The sequence below is a fragment of the Plectropomus leopardus genome, chromosome 7 (assembly GCF_008729295.1).
Source record: "Plectropomus leopardus isolate mb chromosome 7, YSFRI_Pleo_2.0, whole genome shotgun sequence".
Lineage (NCBI taxonomy): Eukaryota > Metazoa > Chordata > Actinopteri > Perciformes > Serranidae > Plectropomus > Plectropomus leopardus.
The window spans coordinates 2,911,149-2,929,898 of NC_056469.1; the positions used below are offsets into that span (position 1 = coordinate 2,911,149).

Below are 18,750 nucleotides of genomic sequence, written 5' to 3' on the forward strand. Positions count from 1 at the left end.
ATCAACCAAAAGCTATTAGAATGTATAGGAGAGTTAATCAACCTGCCCATCCACCTCATTGTACACTCACCTCATCAGCTACCGCTGCACAGCAGGCTGTATGTAAGCTGCAGGGTGGGCTGTACTGTGTTTGTTGGAGGTTTTGGGGTCGCGATGCTTTCAGTGCGTCTTCAGCAGGTGCTTATGGATGAAATGATGGATTACCTCACGCTTTGCTTTTGCTATCTCCATCGTACTCCATCCTAACCCCCCCTCCCCCTCCCGTCTTTGTGCCCTCTCCTCGTCTTCTTCCTGCTGCTGCTGTTCTGTAGGGAAATGAATGGGCCTCCTGTTTGCTGCATCCGCATCTCACTCTGTCAAACTCCACCATGCATCTGGCGCCGAGGGTCGGTGTGCATGCGTGTGCTCAGTGTGCACGTGGATCCATAGGATTGGCTCTGGGATTTACGGTGTGTGTGTGTGTGTGTGTGTGTGTGTGTGTGCGTGTGTGTGTGTGTTTGTGTGTTTGTGAGTGTGTTTGTGGGGGTGTGTTTGGCCAGGTCATTTAGTACTCTACATGCAGGCTTGGAGCAGGCTGATAAGCTGTTTGCAAAAACTGGCAATTAAAAGTTGATCAGGCTGTCAATTCAAATGGAATGAAATGGAACCAGAAAGTAATTAAAAGGATGGCATGAAAATGACAACAATTATATCTCTTAGCTTCCCATTACCGATGCACAGAGGAATTTAATTAGTTTAGGAGCTCATATAGTGACTCATACAGTAAACACACAATAACAGAAAGCAGACGCCACAAAAAAAAACACACTGGTGGCTGCTTCCACAGAATGGCCATCTCAGTTTCACTATTAAACCTACAAACAGGGAGGCCAATGGATATGGACAACACTGGTGTTTAGCTGTTGCTGGTGAATCATTAGTGCAATTTATGTGGATCCAATTAGTGTGTTTTAAGTGGCTGGTGGATTGGTGGGATACTCCCAGTCCTCCCAGTTTGCCCATATGGCCGTAGGCTGTGTATCCGCTGTGTTAATGAGCCTGTCAGCTTCCATCCCACTCAGCATTGGCCCAGGAAGGGCATCTTATGCACACAGTATGTAGCGCACACAGCAACTGCTTCCACTTTATCGACAGCAGACAAAGCGAACTCACTCAGTCTGCTGGTTTAGACAGAAACATTCTCTTTCTCCTCTTGTTTACCCACACAGACCGCTCATCGCTTGAGTATCTTCATAGTCCAGAAAGTGTTGTGTGTTAAGTCGTACTGGAGCCAGCTGGGTTTAGAGATTGGTTCTGCCCCAGACTCAAGCAGCTGCTCTCATTAAAAACTTTATTTAAGTCTGCTGCTGAAAGGTTGACCACAGATGCGTATGGTGCTATATTAGCCAGCTGGGCTCTGCAGAGCTTTCGCTCCGCGCTGTAAATGCTGGGGCCTCGCTATAAACTGGGGGAAGCCTTCGTCTGAATGTAGCCAGAAATATTTAGCTGTGGTGATGAGGATTGATTTGCTATAAAGTTGCAAGTTGGTTGTCATAACCGGTCCGTGTGGGTTTTGGTGACAGGCGTCAGAGATCTGATTGTTAGAAAGCTACTGGAGTCCTATCCCTCTGCTGTACCGAGGGAGCAGAGAACAAATGAGCCTGCTGGCTCTGGATTGTTTTCTCTGAATCTCTACTTCATAAAGTATTCTCATCTCTCGTCAGCTTAATTAACTTGGCATTTTGCCAGATAATGTCAGTTTGACTTTCTGGCTCAAAGTCTGCCTCTTCCTGTATGACTGAATGTGATAGTGATGAGGTATAGTCACTGACTAATTGATCAGCTGGATGGAATCACATTGGATTTTCACTACATGAAAATCATGGTCACAAGAGTTAATAATAATTATGTTATTGTGGTATCTATAAAATCTGAAAATGGCAATAATGCTATCAGTCAAATTCCTCTTTAACTTTGTTTAACCTGCATTTTTGTCTCCTTCCTTGGTAAATAAATTACACTCAAAATAGGAGTTGGGATGAGCGATTTATTGAAAATACTCAATGTATCGTGGTTTGTTCCACTTGCGTTATATAAGACCACTATATCGTGAAGATGGAGTAGAAATTATCGTGCATCACTCTTGTGCTCAAATGACGTTAAATAACACCAGCTCGTTTGATATTGCCTAATAAAACCATTAACAAACCAGTCACAGTACAAATGTATCCAGACAGCAACATGCACTAATATCTATAGAGAATGCATATCTAGAGCTTATGTTCCCGGATGCAGCAGGCTTTTTTCCTGCTGCCAGAGGACACGATTCAATAGAATTTAACCTAAACAAAGAAGTAGTATAAAGAAGTTTTGTGCCTATTTTTCACAAGTGTAAATTAAAGACCTGAAACTGCACACAAATACATTTACAAATTTTGGTTGAAAATGTGCAAAAATCCATGTAAGTTAGCACGTCTCATTTTCCATTATCCATGCACCTGGCAGGTTTGGCAAAATTAGGATCCAGATTAAACATTATCATTACTACACAGGTCACTACACTCGAGCTAGCCAAAATTTAAAGACTGAAATGATGAGGTCAAGTTGTGATGGGTTGGGTATGCTAACAGGCTAGGGATGTCAGCTCAGGAAGAGTTTTTACTTGAAAAGAAGAGAAAATGGTAAAACTGTGCTGTGGACTAGTCAGAGTCTCTCCAAGTCATTATGAGAAAATATGGTATTTTTATGATCTGATATTCACCTGGTTTTTCCCCTTTTTTCCATTTGATTTACATCAGTTTTAAATTCAAAATTCAAAATACGTACTCATGAACTCCTTATTTTTTATTCTTAGTAAAGACTGAAAATAATGAGCCCCACTTACTCGCATTATGTGGGCAGAGCACCTCGGGGCCACTGAAAAGCCGGACTGAGTCCACACAAGAGATCCTCTGAGTTGTGAAATTCTTGATGAGCAGGATTTCAGCAAAGCGCGGCCGCTCTTTTATGTTAACACCTGCATGATGTCTATTGCAGTACAGTAACTACCTCCCCACAATACTGACATCACACCCTGGAGACAAGTTTTGGCAGGCACAGCTGGATCTCCAATTGGAAGATGTGTGTGCATGCATTAACATAACAATGAAGCCAGAGAGGTTTTAAGGAGAGAATAAAAAAAAGCACTGAAGATTTCCAAAGATCATTAAATGATGGCAACTTTCTATTTACAACATGTATGCTTTACCTCAAGGTGAACACTGGGGCAGGCATACATCTGCATGAATTAGCATGTTTAAGGAGTGTGGGGACACTGGCTTTTCGTTACAAACAGACAAAGTCGATAAATCAAAATGAGGGCCAGCCGCTCAAGTGATTGTTGTGCCTCTGCGGTCACCGGAGAGGCTCAGGAAGGAGTGTGCAGAAGCCTCGCAAAATAGGGTGAAGCTCAGTGGTCCATAATTCAAAACTGAATATTTATAAGTAGGAGCTCAGTGGACTTGGCCTTGGGGGAAATAATTGGGTAGACAGGAGAAGACTGGAATCCCTGTTCAGAGAGAGAGGAAGAAGCCCCACAGTCATTATGAAGAGACCGTGCTTCAGTGACATCCATACTGTACCTTAACTTGTTCAGCTATGGAAGGAGTGCAGCTACTGTACTGGTGGCGGTGTACATGGAGTTTGAGATATTTTGGTATTTTTCAAAACTAGCTCAACTGTTTTCAAGCTGCAAGCAGCTGAAAATCAGGACTCTTGACCAACTTTTTTCCACTCTGAGAGTAAATAAACTTTTAGGAGAGCCGGTCCAAGTTTAGCAACACCATAGCTTGAATCAACAGGCTTAGATTTGGAGCAGCAAAATATGTAACTTTCCTCTCGTCTTAATTTCTTACCCACAGCGATGTATTTGTGCCTTAACCCTTTGAAACCCGGATTGATATCAGTTTATTTGTGCTGTTTTCAAACGGCTTTCACAAGCTGTTTGACCATTTGAAACCTCAGCAAAATGATTTGATTTCTTTAAAAAATACAACAGGAAAAAAAAGCAAGGCAGAAGCAAAAGTATGCACACACATCCGATCCAAACTTGGAGCAGATGCTGAACCAAACATAAACAGTCAATAGTAAAAAGGCAAAAAAATGGCTTGCACGCTGCAGGGCTCCAGTTATCACTTATTTAATGCCCCAAAGTGACGTTTCATCAGACTGAGACAGTCTGATGAAGAGCTGTCTCACTCGAAACATCACTTTGGTGCATTTAATAAATGATATCTGGAGCCCTACATTGTGCAAGCCATTTTTTGCCTTTGAAAAACAGCAATAACCATCTTGGCGAGAAATGTCCCACAAACTGTGAAAAATTAGTAAAAGGTAACAAGAAAATGACCAGAAAATTTGTTTTTACAAAGGGGGAAGGATTTTTAGAAAATTATCAAAAATTAAAATAAAATGAAAAGGAAAACAAGGGTCCAGAAAATGATATTTGTAATTATTTTAACTATATATTAAAAACAAAAAGTTATATGTTATGAAACAAAAAAAGTATACATCTATCTAGGTTCATCATTTTTTTCAGGTCATTTTTTAATTTGTTTTTGTCATTTTGTCAAGTCATTTTCATTTTCTATTGACTAATGTCTTGTTTATTTTTTAACTCGTTGTCTGAATGTTGGGCAAAACATCTCCACTCACAGCTTTTAAGACGATTCATATTAGAATCAAATTCAGAATCAGGAATACTTTATCGACACTTAAGGGGGAAATTGTAGTTTGTTGCAGTCGCTCTGATGCTAACATAGAGAATTATTGAAAGTAGATATAAGTACCAGCCCAGGGTAAATTATATAATATAAAATAGAAAAACATTTAGAACTAGCATTTCAATATTTCAAATTATTAATAAGTATAGTGTGCTGAGTGTGTTTAGTGTGTAAAAACATAAAAGTATTATGCTACGATACAATATATAAAACTAGCATGTAAGATAGAAATAGAACATATGTGTACAACAATAAACAACACACTTTATAGAAAAGCAAGAAGAACAATATGAATATATATACTACATACAATATGTGTAACATGTATTAAATGTAGCCTACATTCAAGAGTTAAAAGAATATTTCACATTGTAATAATTGCACAGGATTGTTGTAGCTGAATTATTCCACCAGGTATTGCAGTTAAGACGGTGTACGAAATATTGCACCATTTTTATTTTGATCTATACACGTCCCAATCATCATTGAGAGACATGTATTGATATGGACTTAAGACTAGGGCTGTGCGATACGGCCAATTGTTTATTTCGTTATTTTTTATTTTTGTTTTATTTGATTTCATTTCTGAGAAAAACATTTCCTGTATAGTTTGTACCCTAAGTGGAACATACAGCCCTTGAAAAAGCAGCAAAGCAGCAAAATGAAACACTCCAGGAAACTAGTATTGCATGGGGAAATTTGAACTCTTTGCACACGTTACTGCTGCAGCTCAAAATGTGAAAATTCACCTGTACAGCACATACAGTTTCCAGTTTTTTCTTTTAGTTAATCATTCCCACAGAGCATTCTATACATTGTCATTTTTCTACATACAGTTACTTTGTGCATTAAACGTTAAGTACACTGCCCTGACTTAGAAGCTACTTTTATGCTACACATTACATTCTCATGGATACATAACTCAAATTAAAGCCTAACATTTGTGAAAAAAAAAACATTTAGCAAAAAAAAATAAATAAAAATCAATTAATTTAATAAAACAATTAAATTTTATCACAATGAAACAATCAAATTAGTTGAAATCAGTTACCATAAATGTCAAAACATTATTCCTGTCAAGTTTAAAGGCTGATTTTTGCTCCCTGAGTGAAATAGTGAAAATACTTTAAGACATAATTTCTTAGCCGTTTAAATTTGCATCTTTTCTGGTAAAATTTGGGCAGGACTGGACAGCTCTGAATGGCTGTAATCAAGTTTTTGTCCATTTGCATTTGCCAGTGGAACTGTTGTCGAGGCGTGGATATCAGATGCTCATCACATGCTAATGTTGCCAACTTTATCTGTTGATACACACATCAGTTGAGTTTCAGTGTGCTTTCTGTAGAAATCAACTTGTTGGTTGAGTAACTGGCACAGGCTTTTGCTGGTAATCAGCAGTGTATGTGCAACACAATCCAGCCAAACTATCACACATAAACATCAGTGCTCGTTCACCAGAAGCCCACGGGCCCCTCACAGCACCTAGCTGAAACCACAGGCGCCCTCCACTCCTTCCAGCTTAAGTGGACTCTAATAAAGTTGCTCTTTGATGCATTAATAACCTCCTCCTCCCTACTGGGCTGTGGGGCCAACTTCCGAACAGCACCCCGCATATCCTCGGCTGACATGCACTCTTTAATTATTTCTTTCTATGAGTGTTGGAGCGAAACGAGGGGAAGAGGAAAGTGATGACATACTTCTAATGAATCCTTGAATAAATAATACTGCTGTCTAAGCTTAAGGCATCCTCAACCAGCATTACAGGGAGAGAGGTGCAGAGGATGCAGAGAGAGGAGAAAAAGATGAAGAAAAAAGAAAAAAAATAGATATGGAGGTAGCTAGCACACCTGAAACGACAGTGACCTCTATTGTATGAGATTTCACCGCAGCCTGAATTTTACTGTTGCTCAGCTTCATTCTCAGCTTTGGTCCAGCTTGTTTTCCAGAGTGTGATTCATTTTGGTCAAATGGGATCAAAATATCAAACTACAATAACCAAAATTTAAGAACAAATTTGCAGAAATGTTTATTATAACATTGAAACATGACATTTCTGTATCCAGTGGAAAAAAAACAGCTTTTTGGAGTGGAACATATGGAAGACAATAAACGTATTATATTATAAGAATTTATTTTGTTTATAAACCAAAGTGGGAAATATGTGGCATTTGTTGGCTGGTTTTCTCAGTGGTTTTGTGTTTTTCTCTCTGTATGTAAGATTTCACTGCCTGGATTCCATTATGACAAGTTTAAGAACGGGTTTTTGGTGAATAATTAACAAAACATAGATTTTACAATGCAAAAACAATAAATAATAAAAAATCATAAATTCCTACTTCCCATGTCTGCACATTTGTTAATACTTTTGAAATATTAGTTAAATAAATTAAGGGCTCATTTTTAGATTAATGAATTCAACACCTTTTGTCACCTTTTAAGGGTCAACAGAAACTCTGCCTCCCACCAGTTTAATATTTATTTTCTGTTACTTGCTTGTGTTCTTTAAACTTTGCTTATACCAAACACTACAAAATGTTTTCCTCAATCGAAGCTCCCAGCAACATATTGCATATACTTTGACAGCATTTCATAGCAGTAGTTTATTGATTAAATTTCACATTTCATCATATTCTTAACAACCAAGTAATAGACTGTGGATTCATTGTTATCATCCCCAGTTTAAATCAGTTTAGTATTATACAAAATGGGTTTTGCTCTGTAAAAAGCTGAAAAAGGACAGCCCTTATTATTATTCTCATAACTTATGTTCCCGCATTCTCCATCTGCACCGTGCACAAATATCTGCATAATTTTAGTCAGTGTTTGAATGTCTTTTTTAGACTGTGCACATTATTTACCTGTGCAGCAGCTGCATGTTTGTGCACTGTGTGTGTGTGTGTGTGTGTGTGTGTGTGTGTGTGGCATCAGCCGTCCTTCACAGTGGCCATTTCTCCACTTATCAGAGGCAGTGTGAGATTGAGGGCCATCACCCGCACTCTGTTGCCATAGTGAAGGCAGACGGAAGGCAGCTTGAGTGACAGCTGATCCCGCCACACACATTTTCTCCTCCTTCGTGCTTCTTGACACTCCTCTTTCTGTGCAGTCGCTCCTTTCACGGCAGCTCAATCACTGACACAAACTGTAACTGATCACCTGTCGAGATTCCATGTCAGCACACTCGCTAGGAGATTCTGCCGTGTGTCACAGAAAATACTGTCGCTGACTCGCCAACGGGGGCAACTGGGTGTCCGATACTGTGGAGCTACGTCACAGTAAACTGCCCAGTACTGGGGCCCCTCATACCATACAGCACACTGCCACATTTTGTTTAAGAGCCCTAAAATTGTAACATCGCCGCACAGTTTGTTAAACTATACTATTACTCTACTTAATCTGTACCCTATCCCTCTTATGTCCTATTCTTACTAGCTTTTCATGTTTAAATTTATTTACTTGTTCATCTATCTCCTATCTGTTTTTATCATCTTATCTTTATCTTATCCCCACTGATGGGATGTGGTCTTGTTATATTATTTCTTTAATATTTTTATCATCTTTTATTGCATTTATTCTTGTATTTCCTTAAACTTTTTTCATTGAGTACTTTAACTGCCTTTTTGAAATCTTCCTGTTTTATTACTTTTACTCCTTTTATCTGCTTTATTCTTTTTGATCTTTTGTATACGCATTTTGTTCTGACCTTTTTTGTTTGGTTGTTCTAGACCTTTCTCTGTTAGGCATGTGTGTTAATGTTTATTTTTATTATTCCCCGACTTCCTGCCTCTGCTTTTTTACATCAAAGCACTTTGTAAACGTCTGTTTTTAAAGGTACTTTATACATAAAGTTATTATTATTTTTAGTTCACAGCACACACATTTTTTTTTGTAATCGATTTAATGTTTTAAGGAACAGATCACATCAAATACAATTTTTCCCATTCTAAAAACAAAAGCAAGGAATTTAAGACATTTTAAAGCCACTTCCCTTGAAGGTGACTTAAAGGAACAGTTCAACCGAAAATCAAAAATGTTGTTTTTTTCCTTCTTAGCTGTGACTCTATCAAGCTAGATTATTTTGGTGTGAAATGTCTGCCTTCTCTCCAGTATAATGGAACTAGATGGCACTTGGCTTATAGTGCTAAAAGCCAAAAAAACAGCAATGTCAATTTCTGCCAGAAAAGCATGACCTGGTTACTCAAGATAATCCTCAGATCTTGTTGTGAGCAGTCATGTAAGGAACTATTTTCTTTCTACCACTGTATCACTGCTCAGAAGGAAGTGTGCAAAGAAAGCAAAAGAACAAAGAAAAGAAAAGAAAAACAACACATTCATATGGCTTTTCATTGTTATCTAAGGCAACCTAATACTCATAAGGCATTGTCATTAGTTTTTATGAATTAGTGGATGGGTGGGAAAAGGGGAAAAGCTGGGTTGGCAGTTATTTTCTGATCCTTTGAAGGTCACCAAAACAAAAATGTAAATTAAAATGTTTGCTGTCTTGACCTGCAATCTATGTTAAAACATCTAAAAGTCACTTGAAAAAAAAAAAAAAAAATTAAAAAAATAAATATGAAAAATAAATGTATTTAGCATTTCAGTTTTAAAGTATCAAAAGTAAACAAGTGGCTTGTGGACTAAACATATTTAAATCAGTGTTCGATTGAGATATAAGTATGCTACTTGTAGTTTGTGCAAGTTTGGACAACTGTGAGTGAGGCTGGTTGGCACTAAAAATAACAGTAACAGCTGTGGTCCAGTAGCAGTTGTGGAACTGTATTTTGACAGATAAAAACTATTTTGAAAGATTAAAATGAATGGTTTTATTGTAAATTAATTATTAGTATTTTTAAATGATCAATGGAAAAAGTTATAAGACAGTCCTGTAATACATTATCTAAATAAATTGTTTGGTTTTAAAAAAAATAGACAGATATGGCATGTTTTCTGGTTCTTTTTTTAATTAAATGCCCAAATGGTTTCCACTGGTTCCTCAATTTTTTGTAACCAACCCCATAATATGAGTCAAGGAAGCCTGGGATGGGGCTGGTTGGCTCAAATGAACAAAATGAATTTAATCATAAATCACCTAATTTTAGAAAATAATTGTTTACTATAACATTATTCATTCAGTCCTAAATGCTTCTGCTTAAAATATCCAACACCAATTATACCAGATAAAAAAGCAGAGCATGAAAAGTGTGCCAACCAGTCCCGGTCTCCCCTATTGGACATTCAATTTTGAGAACTTAAATCCATCTTTTTAAAGGAAATACATAAAAAAAGTTTTGTACTTTTTTGTGTACTTTTATTTTAATCTGTCTTGTAAAGCTTAAGAAAAAAAGGGGGGGAAGTCAAAAGGGAAGGGAAGTAAGTAAAGGGAAAACAAAAACTTAAAAGCAAGTTGTATTACTTAAAAAAAAATGAATTATTGCATGAATCATTTTTATTATTAATTGTAATTATATATAATTAATCTTTTTTGGTGAGTATATTGTAGTGAGGGACCTGTATTCATCCCTTCCATCCCTCACTTTGTTTGCTCAGATTGGGCAGCTGGTGTTCAAGGGGATGAAGCGTCTGAACCGGATCCAGTCCCTGGTGTTTGAGACGGCCTACAACACCAACGAAAACCTTCTCATCTGCGCTCCAACTGGCGCCGGAAAGACCAACATTGCCATGCTGACCGTCCTTCACGAGATCCGCCAGCACCTGCAGCCCGGCGGCGTCATCAAGAAGGATGAATTCAAGGTCTGAGACACACACACACACACACACACACACACACACACACACACAAACCAAAGATCCAGAATAGTGGGTCGCTTATTGCTGCTTTGGTGGATATGATCCTTATTAAACTGTAGGAAGTCCTTTACCTGGACTGACTGTAATTATCCGTCTGGCTGTCACAATCAAAGTCTGAATTATAAAAGAATTTTGTGTAATATCTAGGAGCATCTGCGATGTAATATTTCCAGTGTTCCTCCACCCCAGAGTCTCTCTACATGCCTCATGGAGATTAGGCGTGCTCCTTGCTGAGACTCACACACCCCATGCAGAGATTCAGATCTGATCCTCAGAGCTGTGGATGCTGGGATTTCAGGCAGCCTTTAAATGGGAGCTTTCTGATAGTTTAAAGTCAAGGACAGCTGGATTTACTTGATTATGTTTCCTCCAAGAGGCTTCGTCTGTTTTGCCGATTTGTGCAGCTTTTTGTCATTTAACCTCAATAATGAGCTGCACCAGTATTATTTTTTTTCCTTTCTTGTGTGTTTTCTTGAGTGTTAAAACTGAACTAAACATCATTCTGCACTAAAACACTAGCTTAAAAACACTAAAAACCAAAACCATGAATGCTAAACAGTGTGCTCTAAATGGCTTTGCTTTTTGACAGCTGTACAGCAGCTGCACAAAAGTGTCCTTAAAACATTTAAACAGTAAAGGTTTCCCATCACAAAGAGAAATGCCAGGTTTAGACAGGATAATTTTACCTTTCTACCCACCCATATCTTCCTACCTGAAATGCATACACTGAATTCTTGCCGACAGTTGGGCTGTCCTGAGCTGACTCAAGGATTTGGGATTGATGCCAGTTCAGACATTTTGATGGATCAGTATTGGCTATTAAAAAACTTGATGCATTCGCAATTTATTACAGTTACACCAGGTGTCAAAAATGTCTCTTAAAAACACTGGAATCACTAAAAACTGCTTAACACAAAACCTAAACAATGCAAATATCCCGCTTCATAGGTAAACACCAGTTTTGGAGTAGCTGTTTGATTACAGATTAAACACTCCTGTAGGTGGGTTTCCATTGCAGATTTGCAAAAAACTCAAGCATTGTCCAAAAAAACACAATAGCAAGATGACTTCTTTTCCAATGAGTGATGTTCTGCGACTTCTCGCACAATGTTATGCAACTTCTCACTATAACATTCCAAGAAGCATGGCGATGGATGTTCAAAACATTCATAAAGGGGAACAACGGCCTTTAAAAAAGAAAGAAAGTTTTCAGCAGGCTACGTAACATGATGGAAAAAAAACTACAGCATTGCTCATGATCGCACATATTGCCAAGGCATGCTCGGAAATGACTGGGTGGCATTATCCTCGTGATAAACTGAAGCTGCCTGCCAGGAGAAATGTGAATGGAGTACAGACTTTAAACAGCATTTGCAATATAAGAAATATGCTGTCACTTTTCACACACAGAATTGATTCAATGTTAACGCTAAACACTGAAGACAGGGAAACTTTGTCTTGCCTATCTAACTTCTTTCATCTTCCAGTAAGTATACATTATGCAAGTCTTGTCCTTCATAGCTGAGAAATTCACTGGAATGTATTAATCCAGGACAGGATTTCAGGACATGTCATTTAAACATTAACGGCTTTATTTCTATTGCAGCCACTGCAATAGTCGTCATTATTTCCAATTCAAGGCCACATAGGCGTGTTATGCGAGTGATAATAGAAAGGCGAGCCCCTTATACATGGGAGCGGCCACGAATGAGGGAATTCTGGGGGGCTATAGTCCACAATTTCAGGGAGGAATTGTGGATTCAAAACTTACTGATGATCTGCTAAACTTCTGAAGAGTTATGTGATGCAATAACACCTCTTGTAGCTCCTGCTGCATCATGAGGGAGCCAGTTCCTAGTGACAAGCACAGAGCCATAGCATCATGTGACCTAGAAAAGCCAAAAAGTGTTTCCATTGCAGTTTTACAAAATATGGCTTTGTTGAATCCCCCGAAATACCGTTTCATGCAAGTGTAAAAACTTTTTTGCAAGATGGTCGTTTTCCATCAGACATATTTTATATTTGCAGTTTCAATTTGAGCTGTTTGAGGGTTAATAGAAACCCACCTTATGAACATTTTCTCAATCAATTGTACACTTTATCTCTTTCTTATACAGTTAGCCTGTCATTTCTCTGTCACAGTTGGAACAGTATTTCTTTGTTTCAGGCTTTTCCATGATTTTTTGCTTGTACTATTTCATGTCATGTTATGTAGTGAGAGCAAGTTTGCGGGAGTCTGTCGATGTAAAGCTGAATGTGTGTCTACACTCTTAAGAAAATGATTATTATTACATTATACTCTCTTGCTGTGCTTACTCTGGCAAAAAGTAGCTAATATGAATTGAATGTTTTTGCAATATTGAGATATAGGAATGCAAAAGTTTAATGGTATTAGCGGATATTCACCTTCTGCCTAGCTGGTTTTCTGTTGTCACATAAAGCATTAAGTTACATTATGATGCGTTCAAGCTGTATTTAGTAAAAATTAGTTTTTGGTGTAGGCAAATTATAATGTTCTCATGATGTGTGTACATATAATCATGTTATATTTTGTTTTTCTTGAGAAACTTGAGTAAATACAGTTTGAAGGAGACATTTATTGAGTGTAGTTTGTTGAGAAAATAGATATTAGAGAGGGAATCATGATATATTATATATAGTAAAAAGGCTTTTGAATCCCTTTTCAAAAACCATTTTTCCTGAAAAGGAAGTTTATTTTACAAGGTAGTTTCATAAATTTGTATGATTGAATTTGTGTTCATACAAAAGTAGTGTAATATTGGGCTGAATGACTTTAACCCTTTGAAACCTGTATTGAAACCTGTATTTTTCTTGCACTGCATTTATTTGCCTGTTTGACCCTTTGAAACCTGAGCAAATTGATCTGAGTTCTTTTAAAAGCAACAACAAAAAGACATTGGTATGGGCTATCTTACCAAAATGTTAACTGAAACACATGTATCAATATGGCCCACAATTACACAATCACTGCATCCTTATTGAGAATGCATTAGAGCAGACATTATTATCATGGACAGCTAATAGACATCTCATTATGACCAGATACTGACTATAAAGAACTCAAATCGGAGGCCAAAACAAAAAAAAATGTTATTAAGAAAGCAGTACCTACAGTACCCACATTCACCAACCTGTGTTCATGCTCTGGGAATCCCGACTGTGTGTGATTAATGCGTTCTGTAATAGATCATCTTGGTTTTACAGTTAAAGCCCTAAGTTTCTGCTTCCCTTTAATATTTAAGTAAGTAATCCAAGTAATCAAACTGTTAACTGCTGTTCAGGAGGAGAGACAGAAGGTTTTATTGTGTTAGACTGTAACAGGCTGACTATCTACATTCCACATGGCTTTTTCCCTTTTATGCTTTACTTTTTGTTAAATTTCAGGTAATTTTCTTGTGCTTTTTTTTTGTACTTTTTTTTGTTAATTTTTGGATCATTCCTTCTTGAGTTGTCCTTTGCTTTCCTATGTTTTAAACAAAATGAAGCTAGATAAATAAGAGATAAGGTAATTAATAAATATAAATTAATGCATCAGGTTTCAAAGGGCTAAATTCCAACATCCTAAATTTGATTAATCTGTTAAGTAGGACTGGACTATCTGGGTTTTATCAGATTTGCGTAACAGAGACCATGCAACAAAACTGAACCTTCCCTCAGCTGTCATCTGGTTTTGCTAAACAGGACATGCATGAGGTTACCTTTTTTCCCCCACCAGCTTTCCCCCAGTGAGAAGAGCTAAGACAACCCAGTATAGACAGAAATCTGTAAATAAAATAATATAAACTGTTCTAACACTGGCAGATCACTTTGTGTTCATGTGGGAGCACATCACAAACTGAGTGAGAAACGAGGTTTCGAGGGGCTTTAATGCAGAGCTGTTCAGCTGTCAGAAGTATTTAAAATGCTTTACTGATTTCAAAGTAAACCCACTGTTGGCTGTGAGTGCTCTGTGCAGCTGTATTGTGTAGCGGTAAAAAGATTTAACCCTTTGATACCTGAGCAAATTGGCCTGATTTCTTTCAAAAACACAGTAAGAGGGTGACAAGCAACTTAACTAGAAATGGTCTTAAAAATGACAACAAAATCACTTGAAAAAATAAATAAAACTAAAATAAAATAAAAATAAGAAAAATGACCTTGATAAAGTGCTAAAAATATTTATTAAATTATTTTTTGTTTAACATCGGTTAAATGTATCTAATATTCCCACCCAGCTTATATTCAGATAATTTTCCAGTCAACTTTTAATCTTTTTTTTTGTTGTTTACAGTTTGCAGGACATTCCTTGCCAATTTGCTTGTGATATTTTTTTCCTGTATATTTGAAAGGAATCAAACGTTGTCTCAGGTTTCAGAGGTTTAAATGCTAGTGAAAGGCATCTCAATGCAGCACATGAAAACTGAATTCAGCTGTCAGTCCAGCTGTTAAAAGGGTTGAAGGTCTCAAATCAAAGGCCAGAAAACAAAACAATACATGATTGAGAAAGCCTCACCGAGAATATCCTTCCTTTGTGAAATATTGTGACAGTGGTTTTTACCTTATGTGTGTCTGTCTTTTTATCTAAATCTTAAAAGGGCAGTTTCCGTTGCGAGCGTCATTTCAGGAGTTTATCACGAACACTTGATTTTGAAAAAAATAGAACATGAAAGTGGTCAAAATTAAATACAGCAAGATTTGGAAAATAGAGTCTTAAATATACGCATAAGAAGTCAGCTATTGGCAGCTGAGTCTAAAAATATTGGTTTGTCTTCATAAACCCATTGTGTCAAATCGGAACACACACTCGGATAAATAATTCAGACATCCAAAAGGCTTTGTTCTCTTTCATGAAGGCTTACACACACACACACACACACACATACACACACTGACCCACACACAAACGGCGTCGAGCAGTGCCAGCCAGTGACGATAGCCACTTTTCATACATCACCATTAAACTTTAGCCATGCAAGTGACTGGCATCATATTTCTCAATAAATAGTGATTTGTGCTGGTTGCCAGGGAACAAATGATCCTGCCTCTGTTTGCTCATTTATCACCACAGTGTCCTTACAGTCCCTCGTCACAATTGTGACACACAGCTCCACCCCCCATCCTGCACCTTCCCCACTCTGCCCCTATCTCCTCTCCGTCCTCTTCATCTCTCTGTCTGCCTGCCTCTCTCTGCAGATCGTATATGTGGCTCCCATGAAGGCCTTGGCAGCCGAGATGACTAATTACTTCAGTAAGCGGTTGGAGCCACTGGGCATCACCGTTAAAGAACTCACTGGAGACATGCAGCTAACCAAAGGAGAGATCCTGCGAACACAGGTACACACACACACACACACACACAAAAAGTTCTATCACATCTCCAAAGAACTGTTCAAACTGTCAGTAGAAAAAGCCGTCCCTCCTCCAGGTTCCCTCTGCTCCACATGTATGTTCTCTAGCACCCCCAAGTGGATTGCACTGTGACATTAATTGGAGGCCATTTCATCATGTTTACCCCCAAAATGCATCACTCACAAGTCTGCCAATTACTCGTCACAATTGTGAAATGCAACTCGATTCCTAATTGAATTGTTAGTAACTGCAGAGCTGTGGATTTATAGTTGCTTTCAAACAGAAAACAAATGATAAAAAGGCCTGTTATTAACACTCAGAGGGCTGCTGTTACTGTTAAGGCTTCAGGAGAGGAAGTTAGGTCAGTTTTATTTCTACTGTCCATTAATAATAATAATAACTTTATTTGTATAGCACTTATCTAAACAAAGTTACAAAGTGCATAAGAATAAAACAAAGAAATACACACTTTCAATAACAATATAATAGTTTTATTTATTGTAATAGTGTGCACTGGGGCAAAATACAACAAAAAGGAAATAAAACACAAATCACAAAATAGTACAATAATAATAACACATTATCAGAAATAAACTGTACAGCATACAACACCTTCTGTCAGAGTAACTAAATGGCAGGAAAGCTTGTTGTTTGAAGGACCTTCATGCACGGAATTTCAATATACTTATGTGTACACGGCCTGTCAGGTTCATACTACTATATAGTGTCTGAAATTCATTTTTCAAAATGAAGGGGAATAGAGTAGCCCAGGGATGAAGTTTTTCAGTAGGGCAGCGTAGAAGTTAGCATTGCCCTGGTTCCATCATCAAAAAGCCTGTGTGATTTTTTGTTTTTATAGGATTCTGAATCATTGCAGAAAATAATCTCTGTGGTCAACAAACGGTCATGAAACTTAAAAGTTTCGTTCAGCAAGATAATCTTTGCCAATGAACATTGCTTTCAGCATTTTTTGAGTCTAAATGCAATAACCAGAAGTAAAAAGCTAATATTAGGCTATAAACAAACTACATTATGGTCGCACAGCTTAACATTGCCACCGCACTGAGGCTGTAAGGCTGTGTTCTGCACAGCTTTATGTTCTGTAGTGTCATTTAGCAACATGTTAGCAACGGCACAATAAAAGCTTCAAAGTTCACAATTGGATGTTTACTTACATATTTTATGTCATCGAATAAAACCTGAAAGTCTCTTCAGCTTGTGTTAACCACAGACTTATTTCTAACCAGAATACGTTAGTGTCCTTCTTTTGGTGGCTCCCTCTTCTCTCCTGTCCGCTTGCTCTTTTCTGTCCCGGCTGTATAACTCCATCTGAGCAGCTGTTGACCATTTGTAACATTGGCTGGTAAAAGACGCTGCACCGTCCATTTTACAAATGAAGCAGCTCATTTTACCGTTGTTTTGTTCGAGAAACAGACTATATTCTGAGCCAGTTGATCTGGAATGTGTCTTTGGGCTGCTGCGTCGACTCAATAACTTTACCGCTCTGTGTTTGAGGATCCTAAAGGTTGAATGTCGATATCACTGGTACCACTGTCTGCACTTTTGGGTTCTGGCATCATACTTGTATCCCTTCACCCTCACATCATTGAAAGCTGTGTGTATTTGTTTTGGAAAGATGCTGCTATAGCAGGGGAGGCTTGTGGCCTTGTAGAAAGAGGGAAAGAGGTGTGTTGTCCAGAGCAGAAGTCCATCAGTCTGATGCAGCGTTCTGGCTCGTCCTGCAGCATTCAGCACTGGTGCAAACATTGACTGCAGTTTATTAGACATCAGTATCAATGTGTTTGGGAATTTCCAGCATTATTTGTGCTGGATGTGTGGGATTCAGTGAAATTTTGTACAATATCAGCAATAACTTAAATTCATGCCCTATTTATATATAGTTCCATTCCTTTGATTGCTTTGTTTGATTTTATTTCCTGCATCTAAAACCTCATGTGTATGGGACATTAGCACTGCACGGGGATCTCTTTTCTCTGTGAGAGATTTTCAGTGAAAAAATTAGTCATGCAATGCAGCTGTTTCTATGATTTCATCATGCGTTTTCTGTTCAAAACGCAGCATTTAATACCAAACATAATAAGCTGCATCCCTGGACACATCATTAGCGAGTTTATTCACTCCTTTCAGATTTTTATGCGTCAGGGATGCAGGATGCAAACCTGTCAGCACCACTGTATACAGTTTGTACAAAGTCTAAAATTTGATTTTCTACATTTTGAAGGTTTTTTTGTTTTCTTCAGTTCAATATTTTGCATAACTACTATCTTAAATTAATTTTACCACATCAGCTTAAGATTATCACTTCCTTCTATTTAATCATTTGCTCTACCCAAAACAACCTGTGATATTAGCTTTGAAAATCTAATCTCACAAATCTTACATTTTTAGAGATATTAGTCGGCAAAATAAATAGATAAAACACAGAAACACAAATTTCTCTAACACTTAACAAAATGCATTAATTCAACCATTACCTTATACATCTGGTTGAACAAATATACGTAAGATATATTTAGTCCTACCACAGAAATCACACTTTTTGAAGTGTGCTTATAATGTATAACTGTTATTGGAAAAGGACTTCAGCTTCGATATGCATTTGACACAAGTTCTCAACCAACTGCTTTTTTACAAAGAAATATTCAAAACATACAGAACAGGTCGTCAACAGCAAAGTGCTTTAAATGAGCAACTTGGCAAGAACTGTTCTGAAAATGTATTTATTTTTTTTTAAAGATAGGGAAAAATCTGTCCAGAAAACTATATTTATCATAATTATATATATATATATATATATATATATATATATATATATATATATATATATATATATATA

General features: G+C 37.5%; 1 protein-coding gene across 1 annotated transcript in view; it reads left to right on the plus strand.

The window, feature by feature from the left end:
* The window catches only part of ascc3 (activating signal cointegrator 1 complex subunit 3), a 202,737-nt gene that overhangs the window by 58,863 nt on the left and 125,124 nt on the right, over positions 1-18,750 (plus strand). Inside the window, 2 exon segments of the mRNA XM_042490728.1 lie at positions 10,284-10,487; positions 15,738-15,878. Coding sequence (XP_042346662.1) covers positions 10,284-10,487; positions 15,738-15,878 — 345 coding nt within the window.